The following is a 21,597-nucleotide window of genomic DNA, read 5'->3' on the forward strand; positions in this document are numbered from 1 at the left end:
AAAGATTTCCCATGTTATTTACTTTCTCTCATTAAAACTTTTTAAAAGTCTAATGAAGAACACACACTTATAATGCCATATTACACAACTACAGTACTGTTAATAAAGCAGCCCAGTATAGTTGTAAACATTTTAGAAATGTAGTAAACAAGACTTGGCATGTCTTTTCTTCCCAAAACTTGCCATTACAATGCTCTTTCCATGAATAATTATTCTTCCTGGAAAAGTTTAAGGTATATTTTAGTCTTTAAAATATTACACTGAAATAATATGTGAAAAGATTTAGTCATGGCAATTTCACTGAAGCTTTTATTGCCTCTGTTGGTAATATGACAGGGATTGTAAGAAGCACAATTGAACTTACAGAGATATGCAGATGATAGTCACTAAAGATAAACTTGATCTCAAGTATTTTTTATGTGGGCACTTCTAATTTTATACACTTTACTATTTAAAAAGCATTACATTTTAAAATGTGTACCTGTTTTGACATTTGGCAAAAAGGAAACTGTACCTGTGGTTCAATTTGAAACAAAGAATCAGCCTGGGGAGTTTACCAAAATGAAGACTGAAACACTTAATGAATTAAAGCATTTCAAGTTGTGTGTGTTTGCACATGTGTGTGTATCTTTCAACCTCTCTCTCTGTCAAACTCTCCCACAGACACATTCACACACATACATGGCCATATGTATAAGCATTTTTTTAGTACAAAATATTCCCTGTAACCAGACATTTATCCTCAAAATAATCACACCACATTAAACCAGTCTTCTCTTTTCAGCCCTAGTAATAGTACTGTTTAATTCTAAGATGCCATCATAGAGTGAACAACCTTAACTTTTATGCTACATAATTATATTCAAAGCTTTATGTATTTTTTGTTTATAATTACACAGTAATTATAAATGTTTAGTACCAAAATGATGACAAACACTATTTTGTTGAAAAAGGTCTTGCATTTAAAAGGAAAAGTCTGTAAACCCAAGGCACTAAGCCATGAACCAATGTCAGACTTCTAAGTAAAACCATTTATATTGAGGGAAGAAAAAAAAAGCTAATGGGATCTCATTTTAAAACACAGCATACTCGAATTAATCAATCCGAAAACAATACCGTAACTCAAAATCTTCAAGACAAAAAAACAAAATAGTACATATATATATATATCTTTTTAAATTTTTCATAATTGAAGTTCCTCTTTATATTTACAAATATGAAATCAGGAAATACTGAAAGCAGCAGATTCTTCTTTTTTTCTTTTTCCTTTTTTTAAAATAACCAATTCCAGTAACCCGAACAGAAGTTTTCAAAATATTCTTTTGGTAGAATTATATTCTTGAGTTAAAGTTATGATTGGAATATTAATATAGTTATCTATGGGGAAAGCTCCATTTCAGAAACTGTGTAAATAAAAAGTAGTTGTAAGATGTCATTGTTTCTTAAAATCATTTCCACATCTACATAAAACATACTGCTATTCTGAAGTACATTCCTTTGATAATTTTAACATTGGTATCTTAAGAGAGTTGCCTGGATATACCAAGCAAAAACCTATTCCTTGCTAAAAACCAAAGCCATCCAATATATGAAGTTTTACGTTTTTTTTTTACTTGCCTTACAGAAATGTTTAAGAAAGAAACTCTTCACATGTCAGGAAGTGAACAGAGAAATGAGGCATTTTCAGCAAGAAAGCAGTTCATGGGTCTTGTAATGAAAAAAATACAAGATAGAATTCTGCTTTGATGTGAAAACTGAGCTAATTTGAACGAAACAAAAAAAGTGAAGAAACTAAATAATTTACAAGAATAAAAACCAGATTGGTATTTTGCATCAAGTACATGCTTGCTTGAAAATTTTTGCTCCTGAAGTAAGTATTTGGCAACCACAGTGATTAGCAGTTAAAGCAATTTCAACAAAATAAGAGGTCATCAAAAATGGACTATTTGTCTGAAAGCAGTACCTATAAGGATTGAACTTCATGGCTCATCATGACCATTTTCAAAATTTAATTCCTACTATCTTCTTATAAATTAAGAGAATTTCATTTGTGTTCCATAGTGTGCTGACAAAAACAAACAAAAAAAAAAAACCAAAACAAAACAAAAATAAACCCTCATGCCTAAATTTAGAATATTGTATTGTGTAGCAATCTAAAACATTCAAAACAAATTAAATAGTTTAACTTATTCGACAGGCATATAAGCATTTCAAAATCATAATGAAATCCAATTATGTAGTGCATAATGTAGACAGGAGTAGAATCTAACATTATGCAGACATTTCCTAAATAAAAGTTCCCTGTAAGACAACTATATATAAACATGGGTAAGGTAAGTGCAGACTAGTTCTGTGGAACCTTTGAAATCGAGGGTCTGAAACACAATAAATTTTTCAGGTAGGCACACCAAGTTATCCTAAAAATTTCTCACGTTGGTTATTTTGACATCGGTTACTCTACTCACATCAACAATACATGTGATTTGCCAGGAAAAAAAAAAATCCCCCCAAACCAAACACCATTCCAGATCTGGTACACTTAAATATATCACTCTTATTGGAAGTGCTATCAGCATAGTCTTTGCAACTAGCCCAAAGCATATATTTAAGAAGTTTTTATAAATTTTTTGTGATGTTCATATGTTTAATTCTTATGCCAAACTGTTTTCTGATGAAGACAGCATTGTGCTTTATGCAAGAATGGAAACCTCAAAATAATCACCATAAAGCTTCTAAGACTTATGGGAGAATAAACTAGGATGGTCCACAGATATAAGATGAAATCCACAATGTTGGAATTATAAATGTTTAGAGCGGCCCAGACTAGAAGACAAGCCCAAACCACCATTAGAAGAATGAAATACGATATGGTCCAAGATGTATCCTTAAAGTTTTGACACAACCCTCAGTCTGAATTGTGAGGATTGATCTTCAGTTCAGTCCAGCCAGCAGAAATTGACTGTGCAATTTTCCGTTGTATTTATTGTACAGACTATGTACATTCTAGAAGGTTCCTTTAGTGCTACACTGTTGTACTTTTTGTCCCAGCAATTTGAGGGCGTGCAAATTCCACAAAGTCATCAATAAGAACAGGCCATGCTCCTGGGAGGGGGAGGAGGAGTATGGGAACAAAGAAAGGAAGAAAAGCAGAAATAAAACATTTTAGAGAATCCTTTACTTCTTAAAATACCTTCGCCATAACAGTTAGAGTATATCATTACAAATATTCCCACTGGTACGTCTTCCAAAATTCTGACTAATTTTAGAGTTTCTACCTAAAATATTCCTGTATTCTCTCTATTATTCTAAAACTTGATAATCCCCTGAATAATAAATAATAACTCTTCTGGTAATCAATCAACAATATCATGGTTTTCTGAAGGCCACTGAACTGGCAGCTTAAATGGCGAGGCTATAGTGGCATGCTGTCAGCACTGAGAGCATAGGTAGGAGGAAAAAAGTTTCCAGGTGTTTTGTGGCAAACTTACAACAGAAATCAACAGTAAGTATCAAACTCTATCCTCCTTCATGATAATAAATTATTAAAAGACTTTGAATAGCACATATGCATGCCTCTATATGCATGCCTCTAAACATCTACATACGAACCTCCGCATCAGGAAGTTCTCCAGTTTTGTGTAAGGCCTTACAGAAAGCACAATTATCATCAGTCATAACCAGGATTAGATATTTCTCACTTGTTACTGAAGACTGTACATCATATGAAAACAAAGAGAAAAAAAAAATCATCTCTGATTAGATTAAATAGTTCCAGGACACTTTTAAGGAAGCCAAAGGCATTGGAGATTTTCCAAAGAGCACCTCTGTCTATTCGACAATCTCAAAAATGCATCATATCCTGGTAATTCTCAAGGGAGGCTAGGTAAGGAAGTGTGAAGAAATCAATGTAAACCACTGCCACTTCTCAAAAAATAAAAGCACAGGTCCCCGTAGCAGATGGTAATATCATCTTTTTACATATATGAAAAAATATCAGAAAAGAATCCAACTGATGATCATTTATTGAATGCCAATAGTACTACAATAGGCAGCTGAAGTACATTTCAAATTTAACAAAGCCACTAACCTTGAGTTTACAGTCAAGTTCACAGACAAGACAAACAGGTAACAATAAAAACACAAATACTAAAGTATATTAAGACAAGCAGTATAAGTAAACTGAAAACCTAAAACATGGATGGAAACTACTCATGCCTTTCTGGAAGATAGGATGACTGAGGTGGTATTTAAAGAAACAGAACAACATAGACTAGTAAAGAGGACAAAAGCATTTTACACATTCAAAACAACACAAATAAAAGGTCAGAGGACAGAAATCCAACTCCATGAAAGCAGAAGTAGATAAGAAGTTCAAAAGTATGCAATAAAGTAAAACAAAAACAAAACCAATATTAGTAAGGCAAAAACATTCATTACCTTCTTCATCATAATTAGACATGTCATCTGCAATCATTGTACTGAAGTCTAAAAGAAGATTCCAAGTATCTTTTGGTATGGATCGTTTATGATGTTCCTATTTTTAAAAAAATAAGCAAAAAACATCCAAATCACCAAAGAGAGTTTCAAAATATCAGCCCAAATGATGCTAAATTCAAGAATGCAAAATAACTTGTGTAATGAAATTCTGGTAATCAAATTTCTCATTCTATGTCCACTACACACTCTGAGATGAGTTAGTTATGCTTTAAAAAATGTTAATTTATCTTCAAAGAAAGTAAAAATGTACAGAAAAGATGGAGCTGCAGAAAACATGAACTTACCAACAAAAATTTATTCCATAAGTCTAAGAATTTAAATCTTCCATTAAGCACTAAATTCCAGTAGGCAATGGCCATTTCTAGATCTGTAATATTAAAAATAAATTATGTATTTCAAATTCCATGAATATTTATCCCTGAAAAAAAAAACCAGGTAAGACCAAAGATAGCCCTTTAAAAAATTTTTTTTAAATTAAAAAAAGTTTTGTCCTGAATACTTATTCATAAAATTTTCAAATACGATAAGACCATGGTTTGTATCCTGACTCCCTCACTAATGAACAGTCCCTTCAGAGCAGGAAGAATACCACTTACCTCACAGGGGGGTTCTGAAGCCTAAACTGCATAATGCAGAGAAGCATACTTGACCGAGATAAGTATTAAAGATAAGTATTAAAATGTACATCACTGTTTCTCAACTTCAGCAACTCTGACATCTGGGATCCAATAATTTTTCGTTGTCTGCCCCCAGTTGAGACCCACTAATGTACAACTACAGTTTGTAATGCAAACAACTGCTTTCCACAATGACTGAACCTGACTTCAGAGACACTAAGAATACTGATTTAAAAATTAAAATTCATCAACTAAGATTTGCTTTTGGAAAAGTTTTGAAGACAATATAAATGGCTACTTAACTGGGTTTTATAGCAGAGTGAAACCATACCACTACATGACAAAGTACAATACCTGTCATGACAGAAAGAACTATGACCTCTTTCAAGGAACTAAACCTGTTAAGAAAGTATCAAGCTTTTATGAGTAAATTTACATCTCCAGGTCAGGAAAAATTATATCCCAAGGAATGTAAAAGTCCTTTCAGATATGATCTCCAAACCACCCCTAAAGAATCCTGAGACCAGGAAAGACGCCAAAAAGGCTCACATCCTACCTCAAAGAACAACATACAGGCCATAAGAAAATAATCCCCTTCTGCACTAGAACTTCAGTTCTTCAAGGATAGGAACCGGATATCCCCAAACGAGCAGACCGAAACACACAGTATGCATTCCGAAACCGCTGAATCAATGAACTTCCTACAGTTCCATGTGGAAATACACTACTTACCTTCAAGTCCATTATTATGTCTTCCTTCAAACTCAGTGGAAAAGGTGTCACTTTATCTCTTACCCAAAGATAAGCCCCTAACACCACTGTTCTCAAGCCAATACCATCCTTCAGGAATCTTACCGCTGGTTAATTTTCCTCTCTCCCTACATCAACTTTGCCCTGTCTTCTGACTTTTCCCCCTTCATAAAGAAATATGTTCAGGTTATAGAACTTACCTTTAAAAAAAAAACTTTCTTAGATCTCTCATCCCGTTAACTAGCTAACTAGCTACCTCTTTCTCTTTTGCTTCACAGATAATCTTAAAACAGCACATGAAGTCTTCTACTTTTATACATAATGTGCTCCTGAAATCAAATCTAAAAGTCAAATTCGGATCCCCAGGTTTTAAGAAAACTAGAAATATGACACTAACTCCGAATTGTAATACCTTTAAATCTTTGCAGTCTTTAAGGCTCTACAGCCTATATTCCTCTAAGGTTCTTCAATTTTGTTCTTTTCTTTTAACGATTAAACATACTAACTGTGTGGCTCAAGTGCAGCACAAAGGCTGTCATTAGCATGTTAATGATTTTCTTCTTCCTTTCAAATGCATGAAATGTATAACTAAGCTTATTGCTAGGGCTAGCATTTTTTTCCCTTTTCAACTAATTTTAACAAAATAAGGATAAGAAACAACAGAGATATTCAAATAACTACAAACCAGGAGACACCTATAAATGCCCATTTGTCAGCTGATACATGAAAGAAAGAATCTGACAAGGGCATAAGTGTATGTGAATGATGTTTAAAGGTTTAGGTTGTTCAAGAAGAGAATTTTTTTTTTTGTAATCTACATTCATTGCCCCATTTCCTCACCTCCCACACACTTTTTTTTTTTTTAAGATTTTTATTTATTTATTTGACAGAGATCACAAGGAGGCAGAGAGGTGGGCAGAGAGAGAGGAAGGGAAGCAGGCTCCCTGCTGAGCAGAGAGCAGATGCCCAGCTCAATCTCAGGACCCTGGGATCATGACCTGAGCGGAAGGCAGAGTTTAAGCCACTGAGCCACCCAGGCACCCCTCCCACACACTCTTTAATTCTATAAACTAGCGTGTACCTCTGTCACTCTACTGAAAGTAATCTCTACCTATTAAACACTTTTTATGTCCTTATTTTGGTTGCCAAATAAACACTTTGATGTCCTTAATTTACTTGGCTCTCTGTCATATTGGACAAAATTAAATACACCTTCTACATGGAACTGTCATTCAGCTTTAACTGATAGCACTCTATTAATAATTTTCCTCTGTCCCCTCTGGCTTTCTCTTTTATTGGCTCCCCTTCCTCCATTCTTCCATTCGATGTTGGTGTTCTGTAATACTAATACTGTATTGTCAGCAATAACCATTTCTACTCTCCGCAGATTTTTCAAACCCTTACACCTTTTCCCACGTCATACTCTTCAACAACTCCTAAATATGAATCCTTTATCTCTATGTTCTAGATTCACATATCAAATTGCCCAAGGACATCTTCAACTGGGTATCCATAAACAGCTCAAATTCAATAGAGCTCAAACTGAACTCATTATCCTCCTCTACAGACCTGCTATTCCTTCTCTCAGCGTCCTCACCCTAGAGTGTTTCTCAATGAAACACAATGTCCACATTGTGAAGAACGGCCCTATACACTGTATGACATTCAGCACCCTCCTAATGCCAGAAGAAACCCTCAGTCATTATGACAACCAAAAAACACATGCATACATTTCCAAATGTTCCCTAAAGGTGTTCAGAATTGATAGAGAAACTCCTTTTTTCCTCATCACACACTTTCAGTCAAAGCACTTTCATTTTAGCTTCTAAGTACATTTTTAAAAAATCTCTTCTCCATCCTTACTACAGGACCAATGCCAGAGTCCTCTTCCAGCTAAATCACTGCAAGAGCCTATAACCAATCACTCTTCTTTTAGTTCTGACTCCACTCCTTTTGAAGAACCACAATGCTTTCACATGAACCTTTCAGGCATATATATTGTCACCTCCATGTTAAAATTCTTCGATGATTAAAACAACGAGATACCACTACACACCTTTTGAAATGGCCAAAATCCAAAACACTGACAACAACAAACGCTGGCGAGGATGTGAAGCAACAAGAACTCTCATTCATTGCTGGTGGGAATACAAAACAGTACAGCTACTTTGGAAGACAGTTTGGCAGTTTCAAAACTAAACATACCCTTACCATATGATTCAGCAATTGCAACCCTTGGTATTTACCCAAATGAACTCAAAACTTATGTCCACGCAAAAACCTGCACATGAATGTTTATACCAGCTTTATTCATAATGGCCAAAACTTTGAAGCAACCAAAATGTCCTTTAGTAGATAGAGAGATCATATAAACTGTGGTATAACCAGACAAAGGAATACTATTCAGTGTTAAAAGAAAATGAGCTATAAAGCCATGAAAAGATATGCAGGAAAACAAATGCATATTAATATTACTAAGTGAAAGAAGCCAGTCAGAAAAGGCTAACTCTGAAAAAGGAAAACTATGGAGACAGTAAAAAAATCAGCAGTCGCCAGAGGTTAGGAGGGAGGAAAGGATGAATAGGCAAAGCAGAGGACTTTAAGGGCAGTGAAAATTCTCTGCAGGATGCTATAATGATAGATAACATGTTGTTATTATATTTGTCCAAGCCCACAGAATGTACACCAAGAGTGAACCCTAATGTAAACCTGAACTCTGGGTGATAATGATGCATCAGTACACCTATATTGTATACCCAACTGTAAGAAATAGTACTACTTTTGTGAGGGATGTTGATAGTGGAAGGAACTATGTATGTGTGGGGGCAGAGGGTACATGGAAAATCTCTGTATCTTCTGTTCAATTTTGCTGTAAACCTAAAACAGCTCAAAAAATAATGTCTACTAAAAATTTTTTTTTAAATCTCCAATAATTTTCCTATTGCCTTCAGATAAAATCTACACTTCTAGTTAAATGAACTTATTTGTAGTTCCTCAAAGATGCTAGGTCTCTCACCTCTGAACAACTGAACTTGCTAATCACTCCACAAGAGATGGCTTCTATTTTTTTTTTTTGGCCTCAAAAACATATACTCATTCTTCACAGCTCAAAAATTAATCATCTTCGCTTGCAGATCCTGCACTGGAGGAGACGCACGCAGCTAACATTGTCTTCCTCGCTCGACTCTTACAGCCAGTTCTCTCTGAGCACAATGGCAACTCTTAAGGAAACACCTGATTGCACCAGTTGCAGAAGAAGAGACAACCATTCCCAAACAAGATCACTGTAGTGGGTGTTAGACAAGTTGTTATGGCATGCGCCATCAGCATTCTAGGAAAGTATCTAGCTGATCGACTTGCCTGTGTGGATGTTTTGGAAGACAAACTCAAAGGAGAAATGATGGATCTGCAACATGGGAGCTTATTTCTTCAGACATCTAAAATTGTGGCAGATAAAGATTGCTCTGTGACTGCCAATTCTAAGACTGTGGTGGTGACTGCAGGAGTCCACCAACAATGGAGAGAGCTGGCTCAATCTTCAAATTCATTATTCCACAGGTAGTCAAGTACAGTCCTGACTGTATCATAATTGTGGTTTCCAACCCAGTGGATATTCTCAAACATGTTACCTGGAAACTAAGTGGACCATGCAAGCACCATGTCATTAGAAGTAGGGATAGTCTGAATTCTGCTAGATTTTGCTATCTTATGGCTGAAAAACTTGGCATTCATCCCAGCAGCTGCCATGGATGGATTCTGGGAGAATATGGTGACTCAAGGGTTATGGGTGTGGACACAAGATTGTGTGGAGTGGACTGAATGTGGGACGTTTCTCTTCAGGAACTGAATCCAGAAATGGGAACAGACAAGGACAGTGAAAATTAGAACAAAGTGCCTAAGACAGGGGTTGAAAGTGCCTATAGAGTCATCAAGCTAAAAGGATATACCAACTGGGCCACTGGACTAAGTGTGGCTGATCTCACTGAATCCATGTTGAAAAATCTATCCAGGATTCATCCGGTGTCAACAGTTGTAAGAGGATATAAGGCACTGAGAACGAAGTCTTCCTGAGCCTTCCATGTATCCTGAGTGCTCAGGTCTTAACCAGTGTGATCAACCAGAAGCTGAAGGATGGTGAGGTTACCCAACTCAAGAAACGTGTAGATACCTTGTGGAACATCCAGAAAGACCTAAAAGATCTGTGACTTCTGACTTCTAGGCTGTAGAAATTTAAAACTATAATGTTGATTAACTTGTGAGCCTTTAGTTTTTCATCCATATACATGATCACAGTGTGCTTTTATTTTCCTAAATATGTGAATCTGGGCTCACAGAATCAAAGCCCATGCTTGGTTTAATGCTTGCAATATGAGCCCTTGGAACAAGTAAAATTAACCACTGTTGTGTGGAAAAAAAAATTAATCGTCTTTGTGAAGACTTTGCAAACTCACCCAAACTTAAGAAGCTACTGACTCTATGCTCACAGAGTAAAGAGTCAATAAATATTTTTGAATGAAAAGAGTATACTCTAAAAGATTTAGTAACTTATAATTAAGACCTGAAATGCAGGGGTGCCTGGTTGGTTCAGCTAGTTAAGTGTCCAACTTAGTTTCAGCTCAGGTCATGATCTCAGGGTTCTGAGACTGAGTCCCACATTGGGCTCCACATGAAGTAAGGAGTCTGCTTGAAGTTCTCTCCCTCTAACCTCTTACACGCCCCCCACCTGGCTCGCTTATGTTATGTGTGTATACATGCCCTCTCTTTCTCCTTCCCTCCCTCTTTCCCTCAAATAAATAAAATCTTTTAAAAAAAGAATTGAAATGCGTAAGACTGTACAGAGATAAAACGGCAATTGCCTTTTAGCAATTTAGAAAAACTGCCCTTTAGATAGAAATGACTGCGTGACAGAGAGAAGAGCCTAGCTAGAGAGAAGTAGTTTGAAATAGTATTTTAGCCTCTTAAATTCCAACTCTACCACTAGTTAGGGAAACTTGGGCAAGTGATTTGCCTCTCTATAATTCTGTTTAAAATATATTTAACAGTACCTACTCCCACAGGGTTGCTGTAAGGATTAAATGAGTTAATAGACATAAGACATTCAGAACAGTGCCTGGTAAATAATAAATGAGTCCTTACTATCACTATTATTTATTTTTAATAATTTTTAGAATTATTATTAGAGATTCTGAAGCAGTATGGGAAAACAGAGCAAATTCGACAAGAAGGTAACAAGTGGCAACAATGGTTATAATAAATAGAAGGAAAATACAGAGGTAAAAGAGACAAGCACAAGCAAATAACAAAACTGCCTAAAACTGATACTTGCAGAACGAATTTTTAAGCCCTTATAGTAAAATTAAAAATTTGAGGTAATCCCAGTGTCAAACAAAATCAACAAGGCAACGTGGGATTTCATAAAAGGTGATAAACTGAGTGCTGAATGAACATGGAAATGAATTGAGACTGGGTCCAAATACTGTCCCTAAGGGAAACAAAATGTTGCCAACTCACTAGGGAAGATGGAAAGGTGATTAACAATCCTATTCACAATGTCTTCATTTATTTAGAAATATCCACAGTTAGCACAATGTAATATTTAAAAAAAAAAAAAAAAAAAAAAAACAGAACAGGGAGCCAGAAAATCTCAGACTGAATCCCAGTTCTACCAACTCTAAAGTTACATTACCTTAGTAGGTCAACCTTTCTATCCACGAATTTCTCCATCTTTACGACAAAGGGGATGATAGGTTTTTTACACAGCTCAAAGGGTTGTTACAAGAACCAAATGGGATTACACAGATGAAAATATACCTTAAAAACACTCTATAAAATTGTTTCTAAATATTAAATGTCTAACAAATAATCTTAAAATTTTTTTTGAAGATTTTATTTATTTGACAGAGAGAGATCACAAGTAGGCAGAGGAGCAGGCGGGGGCGGGGGGGGGGGGGGCAGGCACCCTGCTGAGCAGAAAGCCAGATGTGGGGCTTGATCCCAGGACCCTGGAATCATGACCCGAGCCGAAGGCAGAGGCTTTAACCCACTGAGCCACCCAGGCGCCCCAATCTTAAAATTTTTTAAATCAACTGCACAGGTATAAGATTCTAGCTGAACCACGGTTCACAAGAAAATAACCTACAATGTGTAGTCTGATAAAAGTTCAGGATGGTCCTAAAAAGGCATGGTTGTTAGAGAACAAACGTAATTTTTGACCAAACAGAATGAACAGTCTCACAAAAAATAACAGACTCATGGCGTTCTACATTAAACAGCCTCCTTCTGGAGTATTCAGCTTTAAGAGCTCTATTCTGAGAGAATCTGAGAAATTGGAAATGTGCCTGGTAGGGGACAGTAACAAAGGTCTTCTCAAATGAAGAACAGTTAAAATAATTGGGATGCTGACCTGGAAAAAAAAAAAAAAGAAGGGGGTAAGTGACAGCAGTCTTTACAAGGTCAGACTTCCTCTGTGCTCTGCTGAGGGTGGAGGACAAATAAGGGCAATGGTAGAAGTTAGCAAGACAAAGACGCTCACTTCATAAGGAAGAACTGTGTGATAAGAAGTAGGAGTATTCTGTGACAAGAACTGACCACTTCCTAAAACAACGTGTGTCCAATCCCTGAATGTTCCAAAGTAAAAACTACATAAGCATCAGCTATGGATGCTACTTTGGACAGGTTAGACAACTTACGAAATCTCTTTCAAATTTAAGATTCAGAAGACTATCAGAAATGCCAGATGCCTGAAGCAGACAGCGAGAGTGGAAGCACCCCATCCTGGTGTCAAAGGAAATCAAGTAATAAAAAAATGGGAAAATATGGAAAACACCAGCTCTCATTATAACTAGCAGAGCTATTTATAAATAAACCACAGTGCTGTCACTGTCACTCTGCCAGTTTGTTTTGGGCCTCACCTCCTCTCCTATGATCTTCTAATTCTTCTCTGCCAAATACTGTAATTTAAGAGCCCTGTGAGCCCTCAGAAAGGCTGTCAAGAAAACGGTTTTCTTTTTAATTAAGTTCTTCAACCAAGCAAGTCATTACATTTCCTGATACTCAACACCAATGCAAAACAAAAGGAGAAACTAGGATTTGTCTTCCTATTATGTTTTTTCCCTTTTTAAATTAAAAAAAAAATTTTAATTTCAGTCTTACAGAAAAACTGAGAAGTACAGACAGTTCCCGTATACCTCCCCACCTCACCCCCCCGTTTCCACTATTTTTAACACCTTGCTTTAGTGTGGTATATTTCTTACAACGGATGAGCCAATATGGATGTACTATTATTAACTCAAGTCCATATTTTACATTAGGGCTCACTCTGGGGTGTACAGTCTACAGGGTTTTTTTTTAAATAATTTTAAAATTGTGGTTAAATATAACAAAATGTATCATCTTAACCATTTTTAATTATACAGTTCACTTAGTATTAGGTTCATTCACACTATTGTGCAACCAATTTCTAGAACTCTTTTCTCATCCTGTAAAACAGAAACTCTACATCCATCAAAAATACTACAATTTTCTTAAGTTCAGCACTCTACATTAGATAGTAAAATTTTTAAATCTAATTCTGTACCATCTTTTTTGCAGTTTTCCCTATAATCCAAAATTCCAATTTAATATATCCAATATCTAACAAAAATTTAATTTTGCTTTATTTTCACCACATATAATAAAAACTAAAATTCAATATCAAAACTATATATTAATCCCAAAATATCATTAGTTTTGTGCTCCAATAAAGGAAAGGGATATAACTAAAGAAATAGACTCAGCCCATTTAAATCAACATTTTATATTCATAACATTTTATTTAATCTTACCAAAATATTGTGCTACATTTCTAAACACAACAAAAATAGTTACTGCAGTGTATACATACAAATTCAAAAATTTTAATCAGTTTTTACTTGTGGGAAGTAAGGAGGAAACCAGGAAAAAATAGCCCAGTTAACTGATGGCCACAAATAGTAGAGGAACTAACCCAACATATCATCCATCCCCAGCTTATTTTGCCTGCAAAATGAGGAATTTTACTGCAAGAAGAAAATCCGAACTAAACTGAATAATCAGTTGGAAAGGAGGCTTCACTATTTGTAATTTTGCTTTCCAGATATCTTGTCTATCTTCAATCAATTCAATCACATTCAGTCATTCATTAGGCCAAATTTCCAATACAAATGTACACCTATCCCTTCCCTCACTGGCTTTCAAGCACTTCCTTGGTCTAATCTCTATTCACATAATCCTTTTCTCAGTGCATTTTCCCTTCTAATTTAAAATATAAAGAAGGATTAGTACAAGAGGCCCCTATTAGTCTCTCTAACTACTATCTTCAAAATCAAAAACAAACTTACTTCCATCACTGGGTAAGTTATTTAACCTTCCTGTAGGCATATGAAGGTTTCCTCATCTGCAAAATCAGGATAGAAAAATGGCCAGCACTCTATTACTATGTATACGGCACACGGCAGGTGACAAATTATTGAATGAAAAAATGAGTAACTCATAGAACTATTAAACATGAAATGAAGCAGTGGATGTACTTAGCACACTGCCAGGCACACAGTAAATGGAAGATACTGATACCATCAAAATCTTCAGTGTATCCCTACTGCCCACAAATTCTAATTTAAACTTTTTCTGCCCTGCTTTTAAAAGAAGACTGTGGTTGTCAAGCCTTACAATGTCTCACCAACTTTATTTTCAAATAAGCAATCCCACTAAAATCACATTAATGTTTTCTCTCTCCTACAAAGAAGTCAAGCTTATCTCTGACGTTTCAGATAGTCATTCAAAACCATCTTCTCGAGCACCTTTTATCTTTCCTTACAGAGTTAAATACCATATCCTTTAGTTCATATCCCATCTTGCCCAGGAAGCATTTCCCAACCACTCCTGCTTTTACTCATTACTCCTTTTATCTAAAACCCTCACACACGTTTATTATTGTGTATTACCTGCTATCGTCAAATCTTTCTAGGTAAACTGTAAAATTACATTGTAGCTTTTACTTTCATATCCCTTAGCCATCCCCAAAGCAAGTGTATGGATATTACATACAGCACAAACTGACCGATCTAAATTGTTAAGAGTGGTGATTATATAGATAGGATTTCTACATAAGATTATACTTGATAATTTTCATTTTTATTCTTTCTTACAGCTTCCAAACAAATCATAAACAAAAAGAATAGATTTCTTTAGCATTCTATGACTCAGAAATCTTACAATGCTATTTCTACAGATCCACAGTGAAACAATTTATGGTCCTATGAGCCTATAATATCTTCTAGATAATATATATTATTTTATATATATATACATACATATACACATATATACACATAAATATACACAAGTAAATAAATGTATACATGTATGCCAGTGAAATTTTAACTATTTATTTTCTATATAACAGTTCTTAAAAAAAAAAATCAGTGGTTCAGATATGGTATCCAGGGTAACCTTATTATCTAACGTGTATGGTATTTTCTGATTAATTAAAAGTTCATTGTTTCTTATTGTTTTTCAGTAACTGGTATTTTCATGATGACTTAATGCTCAAAACACAAACCTTTCTATTACGAAAAAAAAAGTGACACTGTCAACGTATTTTAATATATTTGAAGCACCAAATATAATTTAAAAAATTCTTACCTAATCCTTTTTGTCCTGGATTCTTTGCAAAATTAAAGGTAAACTGGTAAAAATCCTTAAATCGTCCTGGCTCTTTCAGTTCTTGTTCCATCTTGGGTATCTGGGCCTTTAGTTTTTCTATGCTGTCACATCTACATTATAAAATTAAGGTTTATAAAAGATAAACTTTTTCAGTATAAAGGACTTACATATTCCTATGGTAGCTTTTATTTATTTCATAGAACTTTTTTTAAAAATCAGTTAAAATTTTACCTTTTTACATTACATAAACAAGTATGGGGTTGGCTGGAGGAAGTAAAGGTCTGGCGTGATTAAGTGTCAGAGTTACCATTTTTAAAAGAAATGCAGTATTACTTTTAATTATGTAATTCACAGGACTATCAGCATACCCAAATTATAGAAGTCAGCTACAGTGAATAGAATGTATAGTAATCACCATAACAATCACCAGTTTAAACAGTAGTAGATACTCCTTACCTGGTAACAAGTCACATGTCTAGCTCTCTAAATGAAAGCACAGTGTCTCTTCCTTAGATGAGGAAGCATTCTCCTTGAAAAGGTGTTGTTATACAAACTATAATAATAAATACCAGATGAACCCTCATCATCTCCAACTGCTTATCTCAAATCAGTATTAAGCTTTTTCTACATTTGCAAAGCATTCAACTCCAATTCAAGGAACTGAAAGGGTCTATGTACCCATCTTACTTTCCACATAATAGCCTGAAGGCAGAAACCTCTTTTTTTCCTTTTTTTAAGATTTTATTTATTTATTGGGGCGCCTGGGTGGCTCAGTAAACCCTTTGCCTTCGGCTCAGGTCATGATCCCAGGGTCCTAAGATCCAGCCCTGCATGGGGCTCTCTCTGCTCAGCAGGGAGCCTGCTTCCCTTCCCCTCTCTCTGCCTGCCTCTCTGCCTACCTGTGATCTCTGTCAAATAAATAAATAAAAATCTTTAAAAAAAAAAAAAAAGATTCTATTTATTTATTTATTTGACACACACACACAGAGAGAGAGAGAGCAGGAACACAGGCAGCGGGAGTGGGAGAGGGAGAAGCAGCCTTCCCGCCAAGCAGGGAGCCCAATGTGGGGCTCAAGCCCACAACCCTGGAATAATCCGAGATGAAAGCAGCCACTTAACGAATGAGCCACCCAGGTGCCCCAGAAATTCTCTTTTTATAGATTCTACAAACCATCACTGCATTTTTCCTTCTAATCATTTCTGCTTTTATTTCTCTTCTGTGTTCTTCATAACACCTTCTAGCTCATTAGTCTGTAGATTAAAATTTTGATTTGGAAGTTCATTACATTTTATATGAATTCAATTTCAAATGAAAAATAAGTGAGTTCTAATGGAAACTGTCCTAGTACAGAAAATTCTAACAAGTTCAGGATAGGTCAGGTGCGGGAGGCAGAACACAGTGTCTAGGCCAGTTATTAATTTATTGCTCCTCAACTTCCCTACCCTTCTTTGCCCTACTTTGTGACTATTTGCAGTCAACTACCAATTGTCAGGCTTTGTTTTCTGACCAGTTAGCTCACTGTTATGTTCTACCAATAGAGGGCGACGAGTGGCTGGAAAAGGAAGAAGGAACTTTTTCTCTCCTCGTCTGTTTTCCGCAGAGAGCAAGGGTTTCTGTGTGCCGGGAGCTCCCAGCAGTGTTCAGCAATGGTGGCAACTCACATGGCCCGGCCACAAGTGGACTGCAGCCAGTTTTTCTCGACTAGAGTGGCAGGCAAAGCAAGCACCACAGGCCTGGTGTTCCTGCAGCAGCCACACCCTCTCCTCAGAACTCCTCAATCTCAGCCTTGCAGGAATTTCTTCCTTTGTAGGTTCCTTCTTTGCTCACTTCCCATCGCCGTTAAGGGTGATGGTGGCTTCCCGCATCTGCCTCTTCTGTTATACCTTAGAACTTTCTTTTACCTCTTTTACACAGTATTCTTAAAATTTTCCCTGTTCAAATTACTGACATGGTTTTTGTGTCTCTTCTGGACCCTGGCTGATTATAATGTTCCTAGGCTCTAGAATCAGAATGCCTGGGTTCAAATTCTGGCTCTCATCCTACCTAATTCCGTAATTTCTCTTCCTCTTCTCTTAAATGGGTAAACATTACTTCTCTCACAAAGTTGTTGTGTAAGTGAAATACTTATTTACTTAGCATATTTTCTGAAATAAAAATGAATGTTCAACAAATGTTAGTAGCTATTATTACTCGTCATCTACTGAACACAGAAGAGCAACCCATTACCGCTCCATATACTGAATACTTTTTCATATTCTCCCTTACTATGGACAATTAGATACCACAGGTAAAATCTCTACCCATGACTTTTTAATTTATTTATCCCAAGACATTTAGCTAATCAGCTGTTCAAGGTATAAGTGGAACAAAAAGCAATTAGTAACTTCTAAGATTTTACATTCTAGGAGTTTGTTTACAAATTCAGGGTTCACAACTTCCCAATGAGAAATAAACTATAGCTTGCTCATTTCACTTATCCATGTTAAATATTAAAGCACAGTAATTTATTTTAATATAATGAACCTTCCTTAGAAACAAATGATAAAAGCATAAGGCAAATGGAATAGGCTAAACTACACAGAAACCTTGACAAACCCAGGAAAGTATACAACATGGGAAGAAGCTAGCAAACTACCCCATTTCTCTTTACACCAATGTTTGTAGGCTGGTAAATTTAAAAACGATAAAAAACGATAAAAAATGATATTTACAAATTCATAACACAATTCATTTCCACAGTTAATTCTCATAGTAATGTACCTATAATTTCCTGTGGTGATTATAGACTCACCCTAACTCTGTCATTCCGTCCATGAACTCTTGTTTGGAGAACTCGCACTGTGTTGCTGCTCTGAACTTCCATGCAATGATCAACACACTGATGCTGGCGGGATCGAGTGCCAGGTCATCACAGAATTGCTGTATACCATCTATTCCAATTTTATTTTCATCTTGAGGATCTTTAAAAATAACAGTGCAATATTAAATTAGTGCCATATTTTATTATGCTATGCTTAAAACTGACAAAGTAATGCTCTATATTCCATTTTTAAAATGTTCACAATGGATCAGAGATATGAAATGGTAATATTCTAACATATTTTCCCACTATAATATTTTTAAAAATTATTTTTACTAACAAATAATGTATTATTTGCCCCAGGGGTACAGGTCTGTGAATCATCAGGTTTACACATTTCACAGCACTCACCAAAGCACATACCCTCCCCAATGTCCATAACCCAACCATCCTCTCCCTACCCCTCCACCCCAGCAACCCTCAGTTTGTTTTGCGAGATTACGAGTCTCTTATGGTTTGTCTCCCGCCCGATCTCTTCTTGTTTAATTTTTCCTTCCCTACCCCCACTAACCCCGCCCTGCCTCTCAAATTCCTCATATCAGAGAGATCTACAATAATTGTCTTTCTCTGATTGACTTATTTCACTCAGCATAATACCCTCTAGTTCCATCCACATCATTGCAAATGGCAAGATTTCATTTCTTTTGATGGCTGCATAATATTCCATTGTATATATATATATATATATATATATATACACCACATCTTCTTTATCCATTCATCTGTTGATGGACATCTAGGTTCTTTCCATAGTTTGGCTATCACGCACATTGCTATATAAACATTTGGGTGCACATGCCCCTTCAGATCATTACATTTGTATCTTTAGGGTAAATACCCAGTTCCCACTATAATATTTAAAGCCATTTTGTCCCTGAAATGGCATTCTTGAGATGAACAGGAAGATTTGGGGGGGGAGGCCACTTGATTTTTAAGTTTTATTTATTCATGTGAAAAATGTCCCATACTTGTACACACTCAGAAAATCAGACATTCCTATATCAAAAAAAGGATTTTTTTTCTGAACATATGTATAGAATTTGTTTTCTTACAGCAAAGTTCATTTTATAATGGCAATCATTTCTTAGTATCAGAAAAACTATAAACTCTGCAATTCAATCCCAATCTCAACAATATAAACATCTGCTGTTCAAATTAAAGAAAAAAACCCAACTATCAATATATTTACTGATCAGATGGCAAAAATTTAAAGTAATGACAAATACAAGAAGAAAGAGCCACTCATACAATGCACTGTTGTAGGTGATTTACTAATATCTCTAAAAATAAAAAATTTGTGTATCTTTCAGCTTCTGGGCATAAGTTAAGCATAAAATGTAACCCCACTTTAGGAAAATTTTTGAAAGAAAGTATGTATACTTCTGCATAAACATAAAAGATATGGAAGGATCCAGACCAGGCTATCAAATATTGGTTCCCTCAGGAGAATAAAGAGGGAGAAACTATCTACTTCTTCTTTCTTCATCTGTTATATGTTGTTTAACTTTTTTAAAGTATTATTTCATAATTCTTTAAAGGTTGTTAAAATTATTTCTTAAAATTGGTTCAGCAGAATTTTATGAAAATGAGGGGAAAAATCCAGGCCCCCAGTGACTATTCTAAAACTGGATCTTGGGGGAAAAAAGAGGGTGGGGAGGATAAGGGAGGAAGAAATAAAGAGGCTAAGAAGAAATTTTAGTGAAAAGAGGGAAAGAATTTCTCTCAGATCTCTTGAAGTAATTCTAAGATCTACAGAGCTCTGTTGGACACATTCACCCAATTTATGTTCTATGTATGCCTGATTTCTCGTAAACATGTAACTGGAAAACCTGGTTCAAAATATTTAAAGTCACAAGCACTCACCTTTGTATCTATTGTATAGTTGTTCTAACTTCTTCCTGTCCAATGATCCTTTTACACTCTCTCGTATATAAAGTTCAGGATTTTGGAAAAAATTGTCTGTTGCAACATCTAACTTCCAGTCATTTTGAGACAAACAACTTACTGCTGTTTTTTCACTAGATTGTGTGAAGATCATAAACTGACGAACTTTATCCTTCTGCGATGATTTCAACTTGTTCTATTGAAACCAAAAAATAAATTGAAACTCTACATAAAATCAGATGACTATATCTACATGGCTAACTAATCACTCTTAGCAATACTTTTTCCTCATAAAATATTAAAATATTTCAAGTCAAGCCTTATTTTTTATCTATTAACCAGATAGACAATTTTTTAATGTAAAGCACAAAGTTTGGTATTATTTTACAGAAGAAATTAAAAGGCGAAGGAAATTCAACCACCCTGCTCTTCTCTTAAAAGTGGATCCTGAGCACATATATAAAGGTTCTAGAAAGGGAAATACAGCTATTCTCAAAACCTTGACCAACCACAAAGCTCTAAAGGGATGCATAAGGGGTGGTCGTGAAGAAGTGACATTATCTAGCCAGCCAGAGTCAATGACTCCAGAGAACAATGAAATTAACAGGTGTTACTTGCAGTCTTAAAACCTTTTATAAAGGATATAGGGTACAATTCTCCCAACCCCACCCCTTGTTTTCTTGCTGTTTTTACCAAATGTGAAAAAGAAATATGAGTACCCTACATTTCTCCTGATGGTGTTCAGAAACCAAGATAATTATCAGAAGAATTTCCCCATAGTTGCATTCAAATAGAAAGCAGTGCAATATGAACAAATACCCTGGATCCTTCCAACAAAGGTAATTTTAATAGATTTCTTCTTTCTTTCCCCTGAAAGAATCACCTCTTTCCCTTGGCCCAAGCCTAGCAGAGGCTCTCCCCAAACAGGCTCTCTGCTGTAATAACCTCTTCTTATTTGCCTTATGCTAACACAGATTCCTTTCTCATCTGACCTGAACCCTGTGCAAAATTAAGAAGGGCAAATAGGCCCTTTACTCTCCCAGTATCAAGGATCATGTTTCTCCCTCTTCTTCCACCCAAAGTGATCTCCTGTGCAATTTTAACCTCCCCATTATTATTCTTCCCCTACCAAGTCCTATCACCATCTCTCAGCAAAGTACGTGAGTTCTTGCTGAGCTACTACTTCAAGGGGGAAAAAAGCACGAGTAAGGCACACATTAATAGACAGAGTTCCATGGATTAAGCAACACATCTGAGAATCCCAGCCTCTTTGATCTAGCCCAAACTGACAGATCACAAACCTCAAT

At 35.7% G+C, this 21,597-nt stretch overlaps 1 protein-coding gene and 1 pseudogene across 6 annotated transcripts in view; one reads left to right on the forward strand and one right to left on the reverse strand.

Annotated features, from left to right (window-relative positions):
- Positions 1 to 286: 286 nt before the first annotated feature.
- Positions 287 to 21,597, reverse strand: part of DCUN1D1 (defective in cullin neddylation 1 domain containing 1) — a 37,454-nt gene continuing 16,143 nt past the window's right edge. For 5 of the 6 annotated variants that reach the window (XM_047731367.1, XM_047731390.1, XM_047731372.1 and 2 more), the window contains exons 2-7: positions 20,270 to 20,486; positions 18,338 to 18,506; positions 15,525 to 15,655; positions 4,782 to 4,864; positions 4,438 to 4,534; positions 287 to 3,102 (exon numbers count right to left, since the gene is read on the reverse strand). In XM_047731367.1, the coding sequence (XP_047587323.1) occupies positions 3,023 to 3,102; positions 4,438 to 4,534; positions 4,782 to 4,864; positions 15,525 to 15,655; positions 18,338 to 18,506; positions 20,270 to 20,486 (777 nt within the window). In that variant the 3' untranslated portion in view covers positions 287 to 3,022. Of the gene's footprint in view, positions 3,103 to 4,437; positions 4,535 to 4,781; positions 4,865 to 11,923; positions 12,268 to 15,524; positions 15,656 to 18,337; positions 18,507 to 20,269; positions 20,487 to 21,597 lie in introns of those variants that run through there. The other variant, XM_047731382.1, reaches the window with a different exon arrangement.
- LOC125100864 (L-lactate dehydrogenase B chain-like) lies at positions 9,175 to 10,069 on the forward strand (annotated as a pseudogene).

Source organism: Lutra lutra, chromosome 1, assembly GCF_902655055.1.
Source record: "Lutra lutra chromosome 1, mLutLut1.2, whole genome shotgun sequence".
Taxonomy (NCBI): Eukaryota; Metazoa; Chordata; class Mammalia; order Carnivora; family Mustelidae; genus Lutra; species Lutra lutra.